Raw genomic sequence first — 15,629 nt, forward strand, 5'->3', positions numbered from 1 at the left:
AAAAGGCAAAGTACTCTTGGTACAGTATGAAGAATTAGAGTTATATAAACTTTGGAAAAATCAGAACTCTAGGAACAGGAGCTACCAGGGCTAGGAGCTGGGGGAGAGCTCAACTACAAAGGAGCACAAGAATTCTGGCAGCGAGGACACTGCTCCATAGTTTATGATGGTTACATGGCTCGACACTTTCACAAAAGCTCATAGACCAGGAAGCATGGGTTTTACTGTATGTAAAGGACACCTTGATAAAATTTAAAAAATAATAATAAAAAAATAAAAATAGTAATAATAACATAAATAAATAAATAAATAAAAATAAAAATAATAAAACAAAATAAAATAATAAAATAATAAAATAAAAATAAAACAAAATAAAATAATACAATAATAATAAAATAAAATAATAAATAATAATAAAATAAAAACCAGCTATGTGCTTCTTTCATGCAATATATCTGAAACAAAACCACATGGACTGGTTGAGAATACGAAAAAATATCAAGTAAATACCGACTTAAAAAAGGTGAGGTGACTATATATTATTGTCAGACAGACTTTAAGGCATTGTGAAAAATGACGAGTCAGTACATAAAAGGAACAGTTCACTAGAAACATTCAACATTTCTAAAATCTAACTGCAAAGGCCCAAAATAGATAAAGCAGAACTTGACAGAATTACATGAAGAAATTGACAAATTCATCACCATCATAAAAAAATTTAATACACTTCCCTTAGTAATGGGTAGTTGAAGCAGACAAAAAAGTAGTAAGTATATAGACTATTTGCATAACACAATTAACAAACTTAATTCAAAAAGTATATATAGAATCCTGCACCAATCAGAGAATGCATTCTCTTGGAACATACATAGAACAATTGCAAAAAAGATCATGTAGGTGGGCACCAACAAGTCTCCCCAAACTTCTAAATTAGAAATCAATTTAGTTATAAAAGATAACTTTAGAAAGTCTAAACTTCTGGACATTTTGAACACACTTTATAGGTTAAGAAAGAATTCAATGGAAATTAGAAAATCCATAGAACTAAATGAAAATGAAAACATGTTATATATCAAAATTGGTGCAGCTAACATGGCATTTAGAGGAAAACTTACAGCCTTAAATGTACACATTGGACAAAATGTACATATTGGACAATACAAAGTTTGAGAAATTGGTGCTGGAAAAGACAAAAACAAATGATCTCACTATTTTCCAACACATACAGTGAAATGGAAGGAATGGTCAACTGTTCTCTAGACACTTATCCCTTAATCAGAGGGTAGTTGAGTCAGAAGGAAGAAGAATAACTTAATGTACAAATGTTTAGCTTTTGTAAGAGAGCATCACTAATTAAATGTTTATGTAATTGACATTATCTAAAGAAGAGTAAAGATTAGTAATGGTTTCCACATTGTCCATATTACCTTCTATTGCTCATGAACAGACACATAAACTGGCCTTTTTGGACAGCAGGCCGTCCTTTACAGATTTCATCCATAAAGTTCTACTGCACTCATTCAAGTCTCCAAACCATCCAGCATTTACCAACCATCTACCATGTGTAAGCTGCTATGGGGAATTCAAAGTTGAACCAAGTCAGCTTTGAGGAGCTCCAAGATGTGGTTTGCCAGGTGGTCCAGGCAGTGGGGTGGAACGCTAAGAGATAAGGTTGGCAGGAGGGGTACCTGAGTGGCTCAGTCATTTAAGTGTCCAACTCTTGATTTCAGCTCAGGTCATGATCTCATAGTTCGTGAGTTCTAGCCCCGCATCAGGGGCTTGGGATTCTCTCTCTACCTCTCTCTCTCTCTGCCCCTCCTCCGCTCTTGCTGTCTCTCTCTCTCTCTCTCTCTCTCAAAATAAATAAATAAATAAACTTAAAAAAAAAAAAGGTTGGTAGGATAAATATAACATGGCAGGGGAGAAGTCTTAGTGAAGGTTTGTAAGCAGGGAAATTACATGTGTAACCACAACTTGAGGGAAAAGGTATCTTAGAAAAGCTTACCTTCTTGAGTCCTGAAGTCATCCTCAGCAAAGATGTTAAAGTTGCCACAGAGCCCACAGGTCTTGTTGAAGTATCTGTCTGACAGCAGGATTTGAAAATTGCCACTGCCATCAATTCTGGCCACAAAGCCATGGGTCTCACTGGACACCTTGTAGTACCCAGCCTCAGTCTCTAGATACAGCCCGTTGGAGGCGTAGGGCATGGAGATGCTGGAAGGACAAGGATGAACTCAGGAAGTATGCTTCTCATGAATTTCCTGGATGTCCCTCCCACCTTTCAACCCCAGCCCCATGCTCCAGGGTTGGGACCTTGGTGCCAAGTCTCTGAGGACCTAGACCAGGAGTCAGGAGACTGGCCTCTTGCCCAGCCCTGCCACTCACTGTCCCTAGGCACATTGACTTCCTCACTCTGGGCTCCAGTTCCCTCATCTCAAAAAATAAGGAGGACTGCAAGAGGGATCCCCAGGGTCCTTTTTAATTCTGGCATTCCGAGCTTCTGATTTACCTTTGGTCCCCCTGCAGCACAGTACCATTGACAAACAAATGGATGTCAAAAAATTCCCCGAGATACACAGAGAGGCTTACTCTCTTGCCATTTTGGAAGTCCCCTGAAAGAGAAAAAAGTCAGTAGTGGTGATTATTATCAAAAAAATTATATGTTTAATTCTCATCATCTTATACACATCACTAATCTTATCTCAGTGGGAAACTCTCCCCAAGAACTTATCAAATGGGCCACAAAAATCTTCCCCAAAATATCATTTACTCATTCATTTTTCCATTCATCTAAAAATATTTATTGAGTGCCTTCTGGATACATAACCCACTAATAGTCTCTTCTATTTCTCCAAAGAAAACTATGAAAGCATGACCCCTTCTTCTGGGAGCTTATGATCTAAATAAGATAAACAGTCAAAAAGAGAGTAAAAGCAACATTGTGAGTTATTGGTAACAGGTACTCTAGGACAGTATAATGTTCTCTTAAGACAGCCCAAACCAGAATCCCTAGGCTCTTTGTTGAAAATGGAGATTTATGAGTTCATGAAATCAGTTTACTGAATTTGATTTTCTGGGAGAAATTTAGAGATCCTGTCGGCAAAGTGCCTCACTCTGCACGGGAAAGGAAGTCAGGATGCAATAAATGATTGGTATTGCCATTCGAGATGTGTGAATAGGTCAACACATAAGAAAATAGTCTGTGAACAAGGGTTCAGTTGTGAGGGGCAAACAGAGGCGGCGGGGCGGGGGGGGGGGGGGGGGGCGTGTCCTAAAAGCAGGAAAAGAAGCAGAAGACCCATTTTCCACAGCACCATGGAGACTAATCCTACCAGGAGGCCCTGAGAACTGAGAACTGGCGGTCTCCAGAGATAACCGACCGGCCACAGGAAGTGAAGGAACCAGAAGGAACAATGTGGAGTCTGAAATCTCAAGCCTTGGAGACTAAGAAATTAATGAAAACAGGGAAGATGAAGGGCAGCAATGAACACAGAGATAGAAAGTGCTGGAGAAAAGGGGGTCAAATACGAGACTCAGTGCCTGAGGGCTCCTGCAGAAATGCGGCAAAGGACCCAGCTGAAAAGGTTAACCTTGGAAATGAGGAAATATTCCCTCGCCTAGAAGAGCGTCAGCTCCAGCCGCTCAGCAAAAGAGGAGGCAAGAATGTCTGCGGAACTAAGTGCAGGAGACGCTGGCAAGAGGTGCTGCTGCCATGGCTTGGGCCATTGACAGTCTTTGGCGGAGGATTTCAGCTGAGGCCTGGGCCAGACCCAGAGGCTGGAGGACCGCGATTAGCTATTACACGCATGCGCGCGCACGCACTCACCAACCAGAAAATAGACTCTTTCTGGTGACATTTCCGTGAGGGAGTCACATGTAAATAACTGGCCTGTTCTAAGAATAGATTCCTGAATGGTACACTGTTAGCAGCTCGGGGTGGGGGGATGGGGGGCCCAGGAAAGGCCCACAGACCACCCACAGACCACAAACCACATTCTGCAGAGCTCCAGACCAACACTGTCAGGAGGGAAATGAGATCCCAGCCACATCAAAGGGTTTTTGTCCTGTTAGCTTGAGGAGCTTTTGTCCCGGTAGTCTTGCCTGCCCTGCATTTTCACTTAGAGCAGTTTCGCAGCAAGCACATCTTTAAACAGTTAAGCAAACATTCTGGCAGCAAGAAAATAGCCAAAGAAAAATAAACACAACCCCACAGATAAGTGATCAGGCAAATAGAGTCGAACGTTAATGGTAGAATCCCAGTGGTGGGCATACGGGCGTTCACTGTCTTATTCTTTCAATGTTTCTAAACGTTTGGAAATTTGCGTAGTAAAATGTTGAGAAAACAAGCAAATGGGATAGCCCCGCGACAACCTCCGGTTAGCAGTCAGTCCCTCCCCCGAACCATCCATGCCCCTGGGCATGCGCAGTGGACCAAAAACCAGTTCCCTTCCAGGGTCCGTTCTTGGGGCTGAATCCATGGGACAGGGCAAGCCTCCAGTCACCACCTGCCTGCTGGAGATGGTGGGCAATGAGCCCAAGAAGTCAGAGGCTCCAGCTCCCTTATGACCGCAGAAACTTGTCTCCTCATCAGTACAATTTTCCCTGTCACCCATGCCCAGTGTCACAGAGCAGATGGACGGGGGCTCCTACACCTCCTTCACTGGGTAACTCAACCAGTATGTTGCTTCTGAGCCAAAGACCTCTCCCTCCTGGAAACGAGAAGAGTCCCTTTGTGCCTCTCCTTTGCAGAGTCTCCCTCCCTCTCATGGAGATTCAAAAGGGCTCAGGAGAATAAGTCAACCAGGGAGCAGGGAGCATGTGGCTGGAGGATGAGTAGGGAATGCTTCGCATGCAACCAGGCCGCTTGGGGTGAGCCACTGCCCTGCAGATGCAGATCTGCAACTCTTTAGAGCTTTCAAGGATGTAGAATCCCCCAGTTGCTCGCTCCACAGAGGCCAGGTGCCATAGGAAAGCTAGAGCTCATCATCCCTGGAAGGTTGAAAGGCTCCCACTGTGTGGGGCTACATGGGACCCCCAACCCTTTGCAAGTAAGTGATGAAGGCAGCCTGCCCCCACAGACTGAGGGACTTGGGTCCACCCAGGTGGCTACACTCAGGGTAACTTGCCCGTCATCACAGAACCAGTGAGGGGTGAGAGAGTCAGGACTCAGACCAGGTGCTGGTTTAAGTATTTGAGGGGCTGGGATCACCATGAGGAAGCCAGGGAGCACCTTTCACCACCTGCTGAGCAGAGCACTGGTTGAGGCAGCACCCTGTTCAGGGAAGGTGGGGCTGGCTGCCCAGGACCTTCACTTGTCCAGGGGCCCTGGGAGCCGGGATTGGGATCCTTGGTGAGGACTGAACTGTGAGGAGTCTGTGGAATTCCTGAGCCTGGGGAGCTGGGATTGGGATCCTTGACGAGGCCTGAACTGTGAGGAGTCTGCACAACTCCTGACCCTGGACGGTGAGGGAGGCCCTAAGAGCAGTCACTCCACACCCAAAGCAGCAGGGCAGCAAGGAGATTCTGGAAACTGTGTCCTGGAGAAGACTTCATCACAGAAAAAAACACACAGTAGGACAACGGGGAGGCTCTTGGGGATGGTCAGAACAGGTGGCTTTAAAACACTTTTGCCCCAAAAGCAGAGTAAAAACAGTTTACTGCATGACCCAGAATGCACACACTCACACATTTCACACCACTTGCCCTTCCCGTGAGCCAGGCCCCCTGACTACTTTCTGAGGTTTTTCTATCCTATTCCATGTAATCTCTTTAAATACTGGTTACACTCAATAAATTATTTTTAAATCCATAGTTATGACTCAGTTTGAAAAACACTGAACTAGACTGACTCCATTTTAGAGTTAGAGAAACTGAAGCCTACGTTTACAACAGGGTCTGTCCTCCCCAGCAATAATGACACTTGGGACCAGACACTTCTTTGTAGTGGGGGCCTTCTGATACATGGTAGGGTGATCAGCAGGATCCCTGACCTCTACTCACTAGATGCCAGTAGCATCTCCCTCCAAGTTGGTACAATCCAAAATGTCTCCAGACACTGCCATATGTCCTCGGGGGGGGAATCACCCTGGGTGAGAACAATTGCTTTACACTGTCATCAAGAGGCAGAGCCTGTACACAGGTTTTCTAACTCCAAGGCTAAATCTCCTTTGGAAACACAAAGCTGCCTAACGGGGCATCTGAGTGCTCTGGATTCAGTTAGCCACTGATGCAGAAGAGAACTCTAGATTTTATTTGCTTGTTTTATTTGCTTCCTTCCCTCCCTGCAGAACTCAGGGGGGAATCTGATGACGTGCAGCTATTAGGAAATTGAGCCCAAAAGGGTCTCCCACATTCCACAGACATGCACGTTAGCACTTCCTGTAACCGCTGGGGGAAGGTGGGTGGGGTGTCCACCCCAAGAGGCCAGAGCCAACCATGCAAGCTCTTCCCCAGGGAGGCTCTGTCTCTCATCTGGCCTCTTGAACTCAGTGACCAAGGGACTAGGTGAGGGAGTAAGTCTTCCCCCACAAGGAGTGGGGAGCAGGCTGGCAGCTGGAGCCAGCATCAGGTCTGGGTGATTTCCCAGACTTTAGAATGTGGAACTCACTACTAGGCATTTCTAACAGACGCTCCACCTCCACCCCTGTGATTCTGATGCAGGTGATCATCTTCCAAATACTGAGAAACCAGGGATCTGGGCTAACAGCACCAGTTACTGATGTGGAAACGAAGGCCCCCCTGCTGAGTAAGTTACTCAGCACGTTGTCTGGTTATTCTATGGCTCTCTCTGGGCTGGCTTGGGAACCAGACCCTGCAGGGTGGCTTAGGAAAAGCAGCCTTTCTGAGCAGAGGGGCGCCAGGACTCCAGTGCTCTCTCTCCCTGGTCCTCGTGCTGGTGGGCTAGGAAACCCCTAGTAGCTTTGGCCTGCCCAGACCTGCCCCACCAAGAGCCAGGATCAAGGAAAGGGCCCTCCCCTTCGCACCAGGTGGTGCTTCACGCTTGGACATAAACAGCTTTACCCAGGATGTGAACAAGGTCCGCAGGCACTGGAGAGGAATGGAAATTTGGGATTTCGAAGCAGGGAAACAGGATGTCATTGAGAACAATGGGGCAGAGGAGTATATGAGGTTGCTGGCATGCACGTGTAAACTGGAGATGCTGTGTCCAAGCATGCAGGACGGACCCTGGGGCCTCAGGCTCCTGAAGCAGCTGCACTGACTCACCCCTCCCCAGGCCCGCCCTCCTCAGATTATGCCTCTCTTCCCAATGCCCCCCATGCCACCAGCACCAAAAACACAAAAAGTAGCCACCCATTCTCTCTGATGATTCGGGGTGGGAATTAAACCAATCTCAGTTAAAGTATGATTAACCCATAATCTGGTTTAGGCCAATTACCCGCCAGAAAACTGACATCTGACAAGTTGTTATAATAACCAAGACCCAGGGGCGCCAGGGTGGCTCAGTCATTTGCAGTGTCCGACATTAGCTCGTGTCACGATCTCAAGTTCATGAGTTTGAGCCCCACGTCGGACTCTCTGCTGTAAGCACAGAGCCCACTTCAGATCCTCTGTCCCCCTCTCTCTCCACCCCTCCCTCACTCACGTTCTCTCAAAACTAAATTAAACATTAAAAAAAAAAAAAAAAAAGAACAATGACCCAGTGAGGGTGGGGGCAGGGGTCCCAACAAGATATTTGAAACAGAGGCTTAACACAGCCCTGCAGTTTCCCCTTGGCCCTTGAAACCCCAGAAAAGATGGCCAGAAAGGCCAGGCCTCTGACACAAACCCAAGCGATGTTCCCCTGACCTTGACGGAAACGGTCCCAAGGGCCCAGCAGCTCCTGTGTCCACCATGTGTTAAAGGTGACTGCTTTCAATCACTAAGGTTTGGGTAACACTTCTCACTTGTAAATGATTTTTCTCCCTTGATCTTCACTGTATCTCCATTTTAAAGACAAGGAAATGGAGGCTGGGAGACATTGCGCACTTCCCTAAGGACACTCATTGAAGAGGAAGAGCCAAGACAAGGGCTCTGAGTTTCTGAGCAGAGGGGCGCTGGGAGCAGAGCCACCTGGTCCTAGAGGATGGAAAACATCCAATCCCCAGAAGTAGATGAGACCAGTGCTGGACAGGACCAGAGTAGTGGGGGGGGGGGGGGGTTCCTGGAGGAGGTGACAGTGACTGCACAGAGGCACCCAGGCAGCCTGAGTTTCCCTGTCTTCAAGGCCTACCCTTAGCAGGGAAGAGTCTAGAGTGGGTTTAAGTAGGGGAAGGGGACTTTTCCAACATGCTGCTTGCCTCCCTGAGTCCAGATGAGCTCTGTGCCTGGTCCTAAGATTTCATTACACATTATTTACAAATCCACCTTGAGGGTAGGGAGTCTATAGCAGGAATCAAGACAGCAACTCCCAGTGTCTCCGTAGGGTCCCCCTCCCTGGAAAGTCCCCTGAAGCCCAAAGCCACACAGTGGAAAGGATGTCACTGTGTCTTCTTTTGAAATCTTTCTCCTGTCACTCCTAACCTGCTCCATTCTCACTGATACCCCAGAGTCATCTCAAGTAGGGCATCTGTATGGAACCCCACCACGACTTTTTTTAAGATGCATAGAACAAGGGGTGCCTGAGTGACTCAGCTGGTAGAGCATGCGACTCTTAACCTCAGGGTCATGACTTCAAGCCCCACATTGGGTGCAAAGCCTACTTAAAAAAATGGTATGGGTGCCTGGGTGGTTCAGTTGGTTAAACATGCAACTTCAGCTCAGGTCATGATCTCACGGTCCATGAGTTCGAGCGTCGCATCAGGCACTAAGCCTGCAACCTGCTTCAGATTCCATGTCTCCCTCAGTCTCTGCCCCTCCCAACTCCCTCTCTCTCTCTCTCTGTCTCTCTGTCTCTCCCTCTCTCTCTCAAAAATAAAATAAAAACATGAATTTTTTTCAAAGAACTAAGTACACAAAGAAAGATCAGTAGATGATGTCAATGTCAATTTCATGGTTGTAATATTTGAGAATAATTTTGTACAATGTTACCAATTGCAGGATACTGGGTAAAGGGTACACAGATTGTGTGTGTGTGTGTGTGTGTGTGTGTGTGTGTGTGTGTGTTTTACAACTGCATGTGAATCTAATCTCAAAATAAAAAGTTTAACTTAAAAAATAAAAAATAAATCTTGCATATTATCCCCAAAACTTTTGGGTTTTATTACAGAGTTACAAGAATCCACAATGGATTTTTTTTTTTTTGAGAAACAAGAAAAAGAGAGAGAAACGGTTTTTTCCTCGTGATGAAAATCTTTAAGATCTGTTCTCTTAGAGACTTTCAAATATACCCTACAGCAGTGTTAACCTTAGTCACCATACTGTACTTCCCAAATCCTGGACTGATCTATCTTATAAATGGAAGTTTGTACCTTACCCACCTCTGATAACCACAAATCTGATCTCTTTTTCTAAGAGTTTGGGTTTTGTTTTGTTTTCTTTTTCTTTTCTTTTTTAGATTCTATATAAAAGTGAGATCACACGGTATTTGTCTTTCTCTTTCTGGCTTATTTCATTTAGCATAATCCCTCAAGATCCATCCATGTTGTTGCAAATGCACTATGATTTTTAAGGTAGAGAAACCCACTTAAAGTAAATATTGGACAGGAGGTCCTCAGCCTTCAGCCTCCCAGAGAAGGTGACAGGGTGCTTTTTCTCTGCAGCTGCTCTCCCAAGTTACTCCCCAGCTGCTGCCTCTGAAGCAAAGGGGATCCCCAAGTTCAGTGTTCAAAATGGCTTCCACCATTTGTCATGCCCTGGGGATGTCTGTGGTCCTTTTCACCCCCTGCCTGGTTATCATGGCCAAGACCACCCAGCCTCCTGTCTTTCTCCCTTTCTGACCGTTTTGGCAAAATAGCAAATTCCTTCTTAATCCTTCAAATTGCACAAGCCTCTGTAGTAACTCCTCACTGCTGCTGAATCCGGAAACAAACTCTCCCATCAGTCTGTCAGCCTCATTCCTGCCTCACCTCCCACTATTCTTCAGCCCCATGCTTCTCAAGATTTGGTCCCCAAACCAGCAGCAGCAGCAGCAGCAGCAGCCAGGAACTTGTTAGAAATGGGCCTTTCAGGCCCCACTCCAGATCCACTGACTCCAAAAGCCTGGGCATGGAGCCCAGCAGCCTGTTTTTAACCAGCCCTCCCGGAGATCCTGATGCAAGTTGGAGTTTGAGAACTACTGAACCAGCCACACCGATCTCCCCACTAGGCTACACTGAAGGAACATGCATTCCTTCCAGCCTCTTCCCTGTGTTCAGGCTATCCCCACTGCACACATCCCCTGCCCTGTCCTCTCTGCCCAACCGAAACTCCTCACCCAAGGCTCCTCACATGCCATGCTTTTCACAAAATCGGCTCTTGGGTACAACAGAGCCCCGTGCTTTGTGGATCCCCATCCCCTCCCTCACCTTCAGTGCTGCCAGAGACCCCGGTCACCCAAGCACCAGAAAACAAAGATGCATAAGGCCTGGTCCTTGCCCTTTGGCGGGGGGGGGGGGTGCTCACAGAGGAGGAAGACAAATGGCAGTCTGGCGAAGTTCAGTGCCCTGAAGTCACACCGTGACAGGGTTTCCAGCAGAGGCAAGGTGGATGGTGACAGCCAAAGAAGCAGGGGAGCCTCATAATTAAGGCAGCTATCAGCTCATGTAGCTCCCAAACAGCCTCGCCCCACACTGAGCACTGAGGGCTGCATCCAACCTGGGAGACCCTGGAGACCGGTGGAGTGACCTCTCCGGGGGCCCTACTGCCTGCATCTCGGCAAGGGTCTGAGTGTTGCCAAAAACTGTCTTTGGCCAAACCAGGATCAGTCTCCTCTGAGCCCTCCTCTCAGTCAGGTCTCCACCTTAGACTCTGTCCTCGGTCTGATCGGTTCAGTTTAGCAAGAATCCTGCTGGGTTAGTTTATCGAAAATCCCCTGGCCTCAATATCTGACCAATTCCTCATGCCCCTCCATCAATACTTATCACCCTGGCCTGACTTCAGCAAGAACCCTGTCACGTTGGCTTAACCAGATGTTACCTTTGATGTTTCCCCTTGGTAATTTTCCATCCACTGACCCCCCACCCCCACCCAGCTGTAAGTCCCCACTCATCCTTGTTATATTTGGAGTAGAGAAGTAGAGTCCCATGTCTCTGCCCCACTGCAACCCCCCCCCCCCATTGCAGTGGCCCCTCTTGAATAAAGCTTTCCTCACTGTCTATACCAAGTGTCATGAAAGATTTTGTTTTAACAATGTGGATCTGTCCATTGTCGTGTCATCTCCCCGAGGCTATGGACCCCGTCTTTGCTAGGTTTTGTAGCAGACTCACTCACACATCGCACACATCTGATGCATTCTCAGAGTGTGAAGGTCACCAAACCACAATCCCCCATCACTGCCTGCAGCCCCACTCCTGGCCTTGGAGAGTGCCATCTCTCCTTAGTGCAGAGGGAAGTTCCTGAATCCTGACAAACCCAGGATCAAAATCCAGCTCTTCCTTTTACTGTCAACCCTTGGGAGGATCAGACCACCTCTTTGGGCCCGGCACCTGTACCTACACCTCAGAGCCACTGTGGGGTGCAGCGATAACCCAGGCACATACCAGCACTTTCCCAGGAACACAGGAGGTGCTTAACATCAGGTAGGTACTCTGAATTCCACAAAGAACACAGCAATGACCCCTCCCATTTTTCTAGGGACTCTGTGTACTACAAAGCATCTTCTGGTTCACCATTTCTTTTGATGCTTTGGAGCTCCCAAAGTGCTGCCTGGACCCAGAGCAATGGACATGACCACTGGAAAAATATTTGCTCCATCCCACCAGGCTCCCATGGGAGAGACCCAGGGCCAGGCTAAGGGAAGCTCTTGGTCATGGAAGGCCATTTCCATCCATGGTTCCACAAGGATCTGCAAGCTCAGGCCCTGCCAGAAGAATGCCCCTAGAGCCCCACAGTAGGGTTGAGCTTAGCCGACACCTGCTCTGAATCCCTCACTTCAGTGCCCCGGACTCACCAATAAGCGAGAAGGAGTGTTTCTGACAGTCCCCGGCCAGGAGGTAACTGCAGTCTCCCATAAAGCTGTACATGCTTTCATCAAAGGTGTTGATGAAGTCACCTCCAAAGAGGCTGCATCGAGCCATCCACGATCTGCCAACAGTCTCTTTTGCACAAAGGATGCCTGGAGGGAGAGACTACAGGTGAGCACAGCTGGGACCATCCAGCCACTCCAGCCTTGTGCCTGATAAAAATTGGGCTGTAGGGAAGTATTTTCCATCCCAAGCAAGACTAAAGCTGTTGCTTTTGGGGGCGCTTGGATGGCTTAGTCGGTTAAATGTCCAACTCTTGATTTCGGCTCAGGTAGTGATCTCATGGTTAGTGGGTTCAAACCCCATATCGGGCTCTGTGCTGATAGCACGGAGCCTCCTTAGGATTCTCTCTCTCTCTTTCTCTTTCTGTACCCTCCCCCAAAATAAATAAACACTTTAAAAAAAAGTGTTGCTTTTGGCCCTCAAAAATGACCCAGGACTCACAGCAATAACAGAGGAACAGCTTCTCAGAATATCTATTTGTTTTAACGACATTTACTTACTAATTTAAAATGTGATACATGCTTTATCAGAGAAAATTTGGGGAACACAGAAAAAATTCAATCAAGGTAAAATCATCATTAACCAACATTCCTTGATAACTGGACTTAACATTTTAGTTTTATCCTTCTGTTTCACAGCATATGGATATATAATTACAGATTTTCTACGAATTTGTGATCATCCCGTACAAACTATTTATAACCTGTTTATTTCTCAATGTACTGTAAAGAATTTATCATGCCATTGTGTATCCTTGCAAAACATGTTTTGCAGTGACTATAGCATATTTCACATCTAAATGTATACATTTATACATTATAATAATATTAACCCTATTATTAGGTGCTTAGCATTTTTCCAAATTTTTTAAAAGATTGTAATGAGCAACCTTTTACATTAATCTACTATATCTTGAACAGTTTACATTCAAACAAATTAGCTGGTGTGTCTAACACACAGAATCTATGGAGTGTTAACTTCTTTAGGGCCATAAGCTAATTCCTCCCAGGAGACCCTCTTAGCACCTTCACACTGCACATGTGTGTGTGTGTGTGTGTGGTCAGGTGGGGCACCACAATAGTAAATTTTTAAGTTTTCTGGATCCCCTGGCACAGGAACCATCTGGTTGGAAGATGTAGAAGGTATGAAAAATATACATTTTTCCCCCACACTAAACTGTGAGCAACAGGCTGGATTCTGCTGACCTGAGTGATCTAAGTGGGGACAAGCCAGAGTCAGAAAAGGGTCCCTCTCACCATTCGCAGACTCAGTATCTCAGCAAGGGAAGCAAGGCACTGTAGTCCAGTGCGAGTGGTGGTCTAGGACCCAGGAGAACTGACCTCTGACCTTTGCTTTATGTGACTTTGGAGCATTCATTTTTCCTCTCTGACCCTCAGTCTCTTCATCTGTACTATGGGAGATTCCACTAGATGACCTCTGCAATCGCTTCTAAAACTAGTCATCTGTCCAAGTCTTGGGTTCCTTCTTCCCCATCCAGCAGCCGCATCATAGAAGACTGTTCTGTGTGACCCCTGTGCTTCTTAATTGTCCAGTCAGAGAAGGCATTTGCAGGTAGCTGCTCCTCGAGGAATACAAGTCAGGGGCAGGGGGCTCTGAAGAACCTTCACAGGAAGAATTAACCAGTGACTATGGCAGGCCCAACCCAAGCCTAACACGGGACTTGGCACACAGGTGAACTCCAGACACACCTGCTGATTCCTGGAAGGGAGTTATTCCAAAAGACCCTGAGGCAGGAGTAAAGAATGGAAGCACTTTAGTACCCACCTGGCAAGGTGAAGGCCAGAGCAAGCAGCACTCTCGCAGGTCTGGCAGGAAACATCTGCAGAGAAGCAGGAGAAATGACTGGTGATCACTGCCCTCACAGATCATTGCTGGGATGTATGACTGTCCGTGTGTGAAGTGGGAAGAACAATTTTTTTTAAGCAAGAGAAAAGATTGATCCTTCCCGGCCCCTGTTTGCCCTTGAATATGGAAGACTGGTCCCCAAAAAAGCCCCTGGCCAGGCCCAGGCCCAAGAGTAACAATCACTGTGAGCCAGACCCCAGGCATCCTTCCCCAACCAGCAGTCCCAGAGCCCAGGCAGGCGAGGAACTAGGCCAGCCTGGCCTCTCACTCCCCTGCACTCCTGCAACAGCTAGGAGCCCATGCGTACCTGATTCCCTCCTGCCTTTTAATCCTTCCACGCTCGGCAGCAAGCTGGGGAGAAGCTATCCTATGCTCTGTTCCTACCACAGGCACCCAGATGTGGAGAATGCTCAACAACCACGTTTGTAGGTCAGTCCCCGGCACTATACCCCTGCTCAGGCAATGTGTGTTGGGCCGAGCTGTTAAATGGACAGGAGTCCAGTAGCCCGGGCCCAGGAAAGGCTCCCATCGTGTGCCCCCCTCCAGAAAGAGAGAATCAACCCTGACTTCAGAGCCCACCCCAATCCCGTAGAGCCCCTGCCACAACCCTCTCCTCTTGTTAAACAGGTATAGACTCTTATCACCTGAGATTTACTGGGGGTGACTCCTTTCCTACTCAGTGCCTCATCCAACCAAAGAGAGACAAACCCAGTCTGTTATATACCTGCGGAAGTAACACTTGGATGACATCAGATATGGCCACGTCTTGGTCTCAGAACAAGTGACCCTCTAAAACCTCCCAACACACAGGTATGTCAGGCTGCTTTCAGAATACACCCAGAGGTGAGGGCAGAACTCCTTCCAGTCTTGCCTCATCAAGTAGTACAAGCAGTAGCACCACCACGAACAAAAGCAGCCACAGGACTCCCCAGGGACAAGTGGAGAGTGGGCCTTAGGAAGGTCCCTGGCTCCCTCCAAACAATCCCTTCTAGCCCCGGGTCAGAGGACCCCGGTTCCCCAGGGTAAGGCCCAGTCCTGATCTTCCTCCCCCAATTGAGCCAGCCCTGTTCCCAAAAGCCCAGACCTTTCCCTGCAAGCGGGGAGCTGCAGGTATCTCCAAGGTCCCTTAGGAAGCCCAGTGCCGCAAGATGGTGCCGCCGGCCTAGGCCATGTTCCCCAGCAGCTGAGGCCGATGGGACTGCTCGCAGCTCTGGACTGTTGCTGTTAAGTGACCCAGGGGCTGCGCACTCCCCGTGGCCAGGGGGAGATAAAGGCCGAGTTGTGACGTCCACCAGCCCCCCCTCCTTTCCCACCACAATAGCTGTGAGCTGCCACAGCAGGGCATTGGCCTCCTGTTAATTACCAGAAGGAAACAATGAACGGAAATGGTATTAGAAATACCTCCAAGCCGATAAGGCTTTGAAGAGTTTGGTGGGAGACCTCGGCCAGCTGCCATAATGGGCTGCCTTGGCCTCCCCACGCCCCCCACACCGCAACCACGATCCTGCCCACACACAGGATTCCATACAGACAGAGGATGACCACGAACGCTGGCCAGCCCAGGGCAGGCTGGCCCAGGCCAGGGAAGAATCCAAACCTGATCAACACAGCTCTGGATCCGGCTTCCAAGGCCAGACACCGGGGAAGGTTGGAAAAACACCT

At 47.7% G+C, this 15,629-nt stretch overlaps 1 protein-coding gene across 1 annotated transcript in view; it reads right to left on the reverse strand.

Annotated features, from left to right (window-relative positions):
• VWF (von Willebrand factor) overlaps positions 1-15,222 on the reverse strand; it is a 137,440-nt gene extending 122,218 nt beyond the window's left edge. The window contains exons 1-5 of the mRNA XM_049624950.1: positions 15,052-15,222; positions 13,887-13,941; positions 12,026-12,190; positions 2,510-2,612; positions 2,006-2,214 (exon numbers count right to left, since the gene is read on the reverse strand). Of these exons, the coding sequence (XP_049480907.1) occupies positions 2,006-2,214; positions 2,510-2,612; positions 12,026-12,190; positions 13,887-13,941 (532 nt within the window). The 5' untranslated portion in view covers positions 15,052-15,222. The remainder of the gene's footprint in view (positions 1-2,005; positions 2,215-2,509; positions 2,613-12,025; positions 12,191-13,886; positions 13,942-15,051) is intronic.
• Positions 15,223-15,629: the final 407 nt, after the last annotated feature.

This window comes from Panthera uncia, chromosome B4 (assembly GCF_023721935.1).
Source record: "Panthera uncia isolate 11264 chromosome B4, Puncia_PCG_1.0, whole genome shotgun sequence".
In the NCBI taxonomy this organism is placed as follows: domain Eukaryota; kingdom Metazoa; phylum Chordata; class Mammalia; order Carnivora; family Felidae; genus Panthera; species Panthera uncia.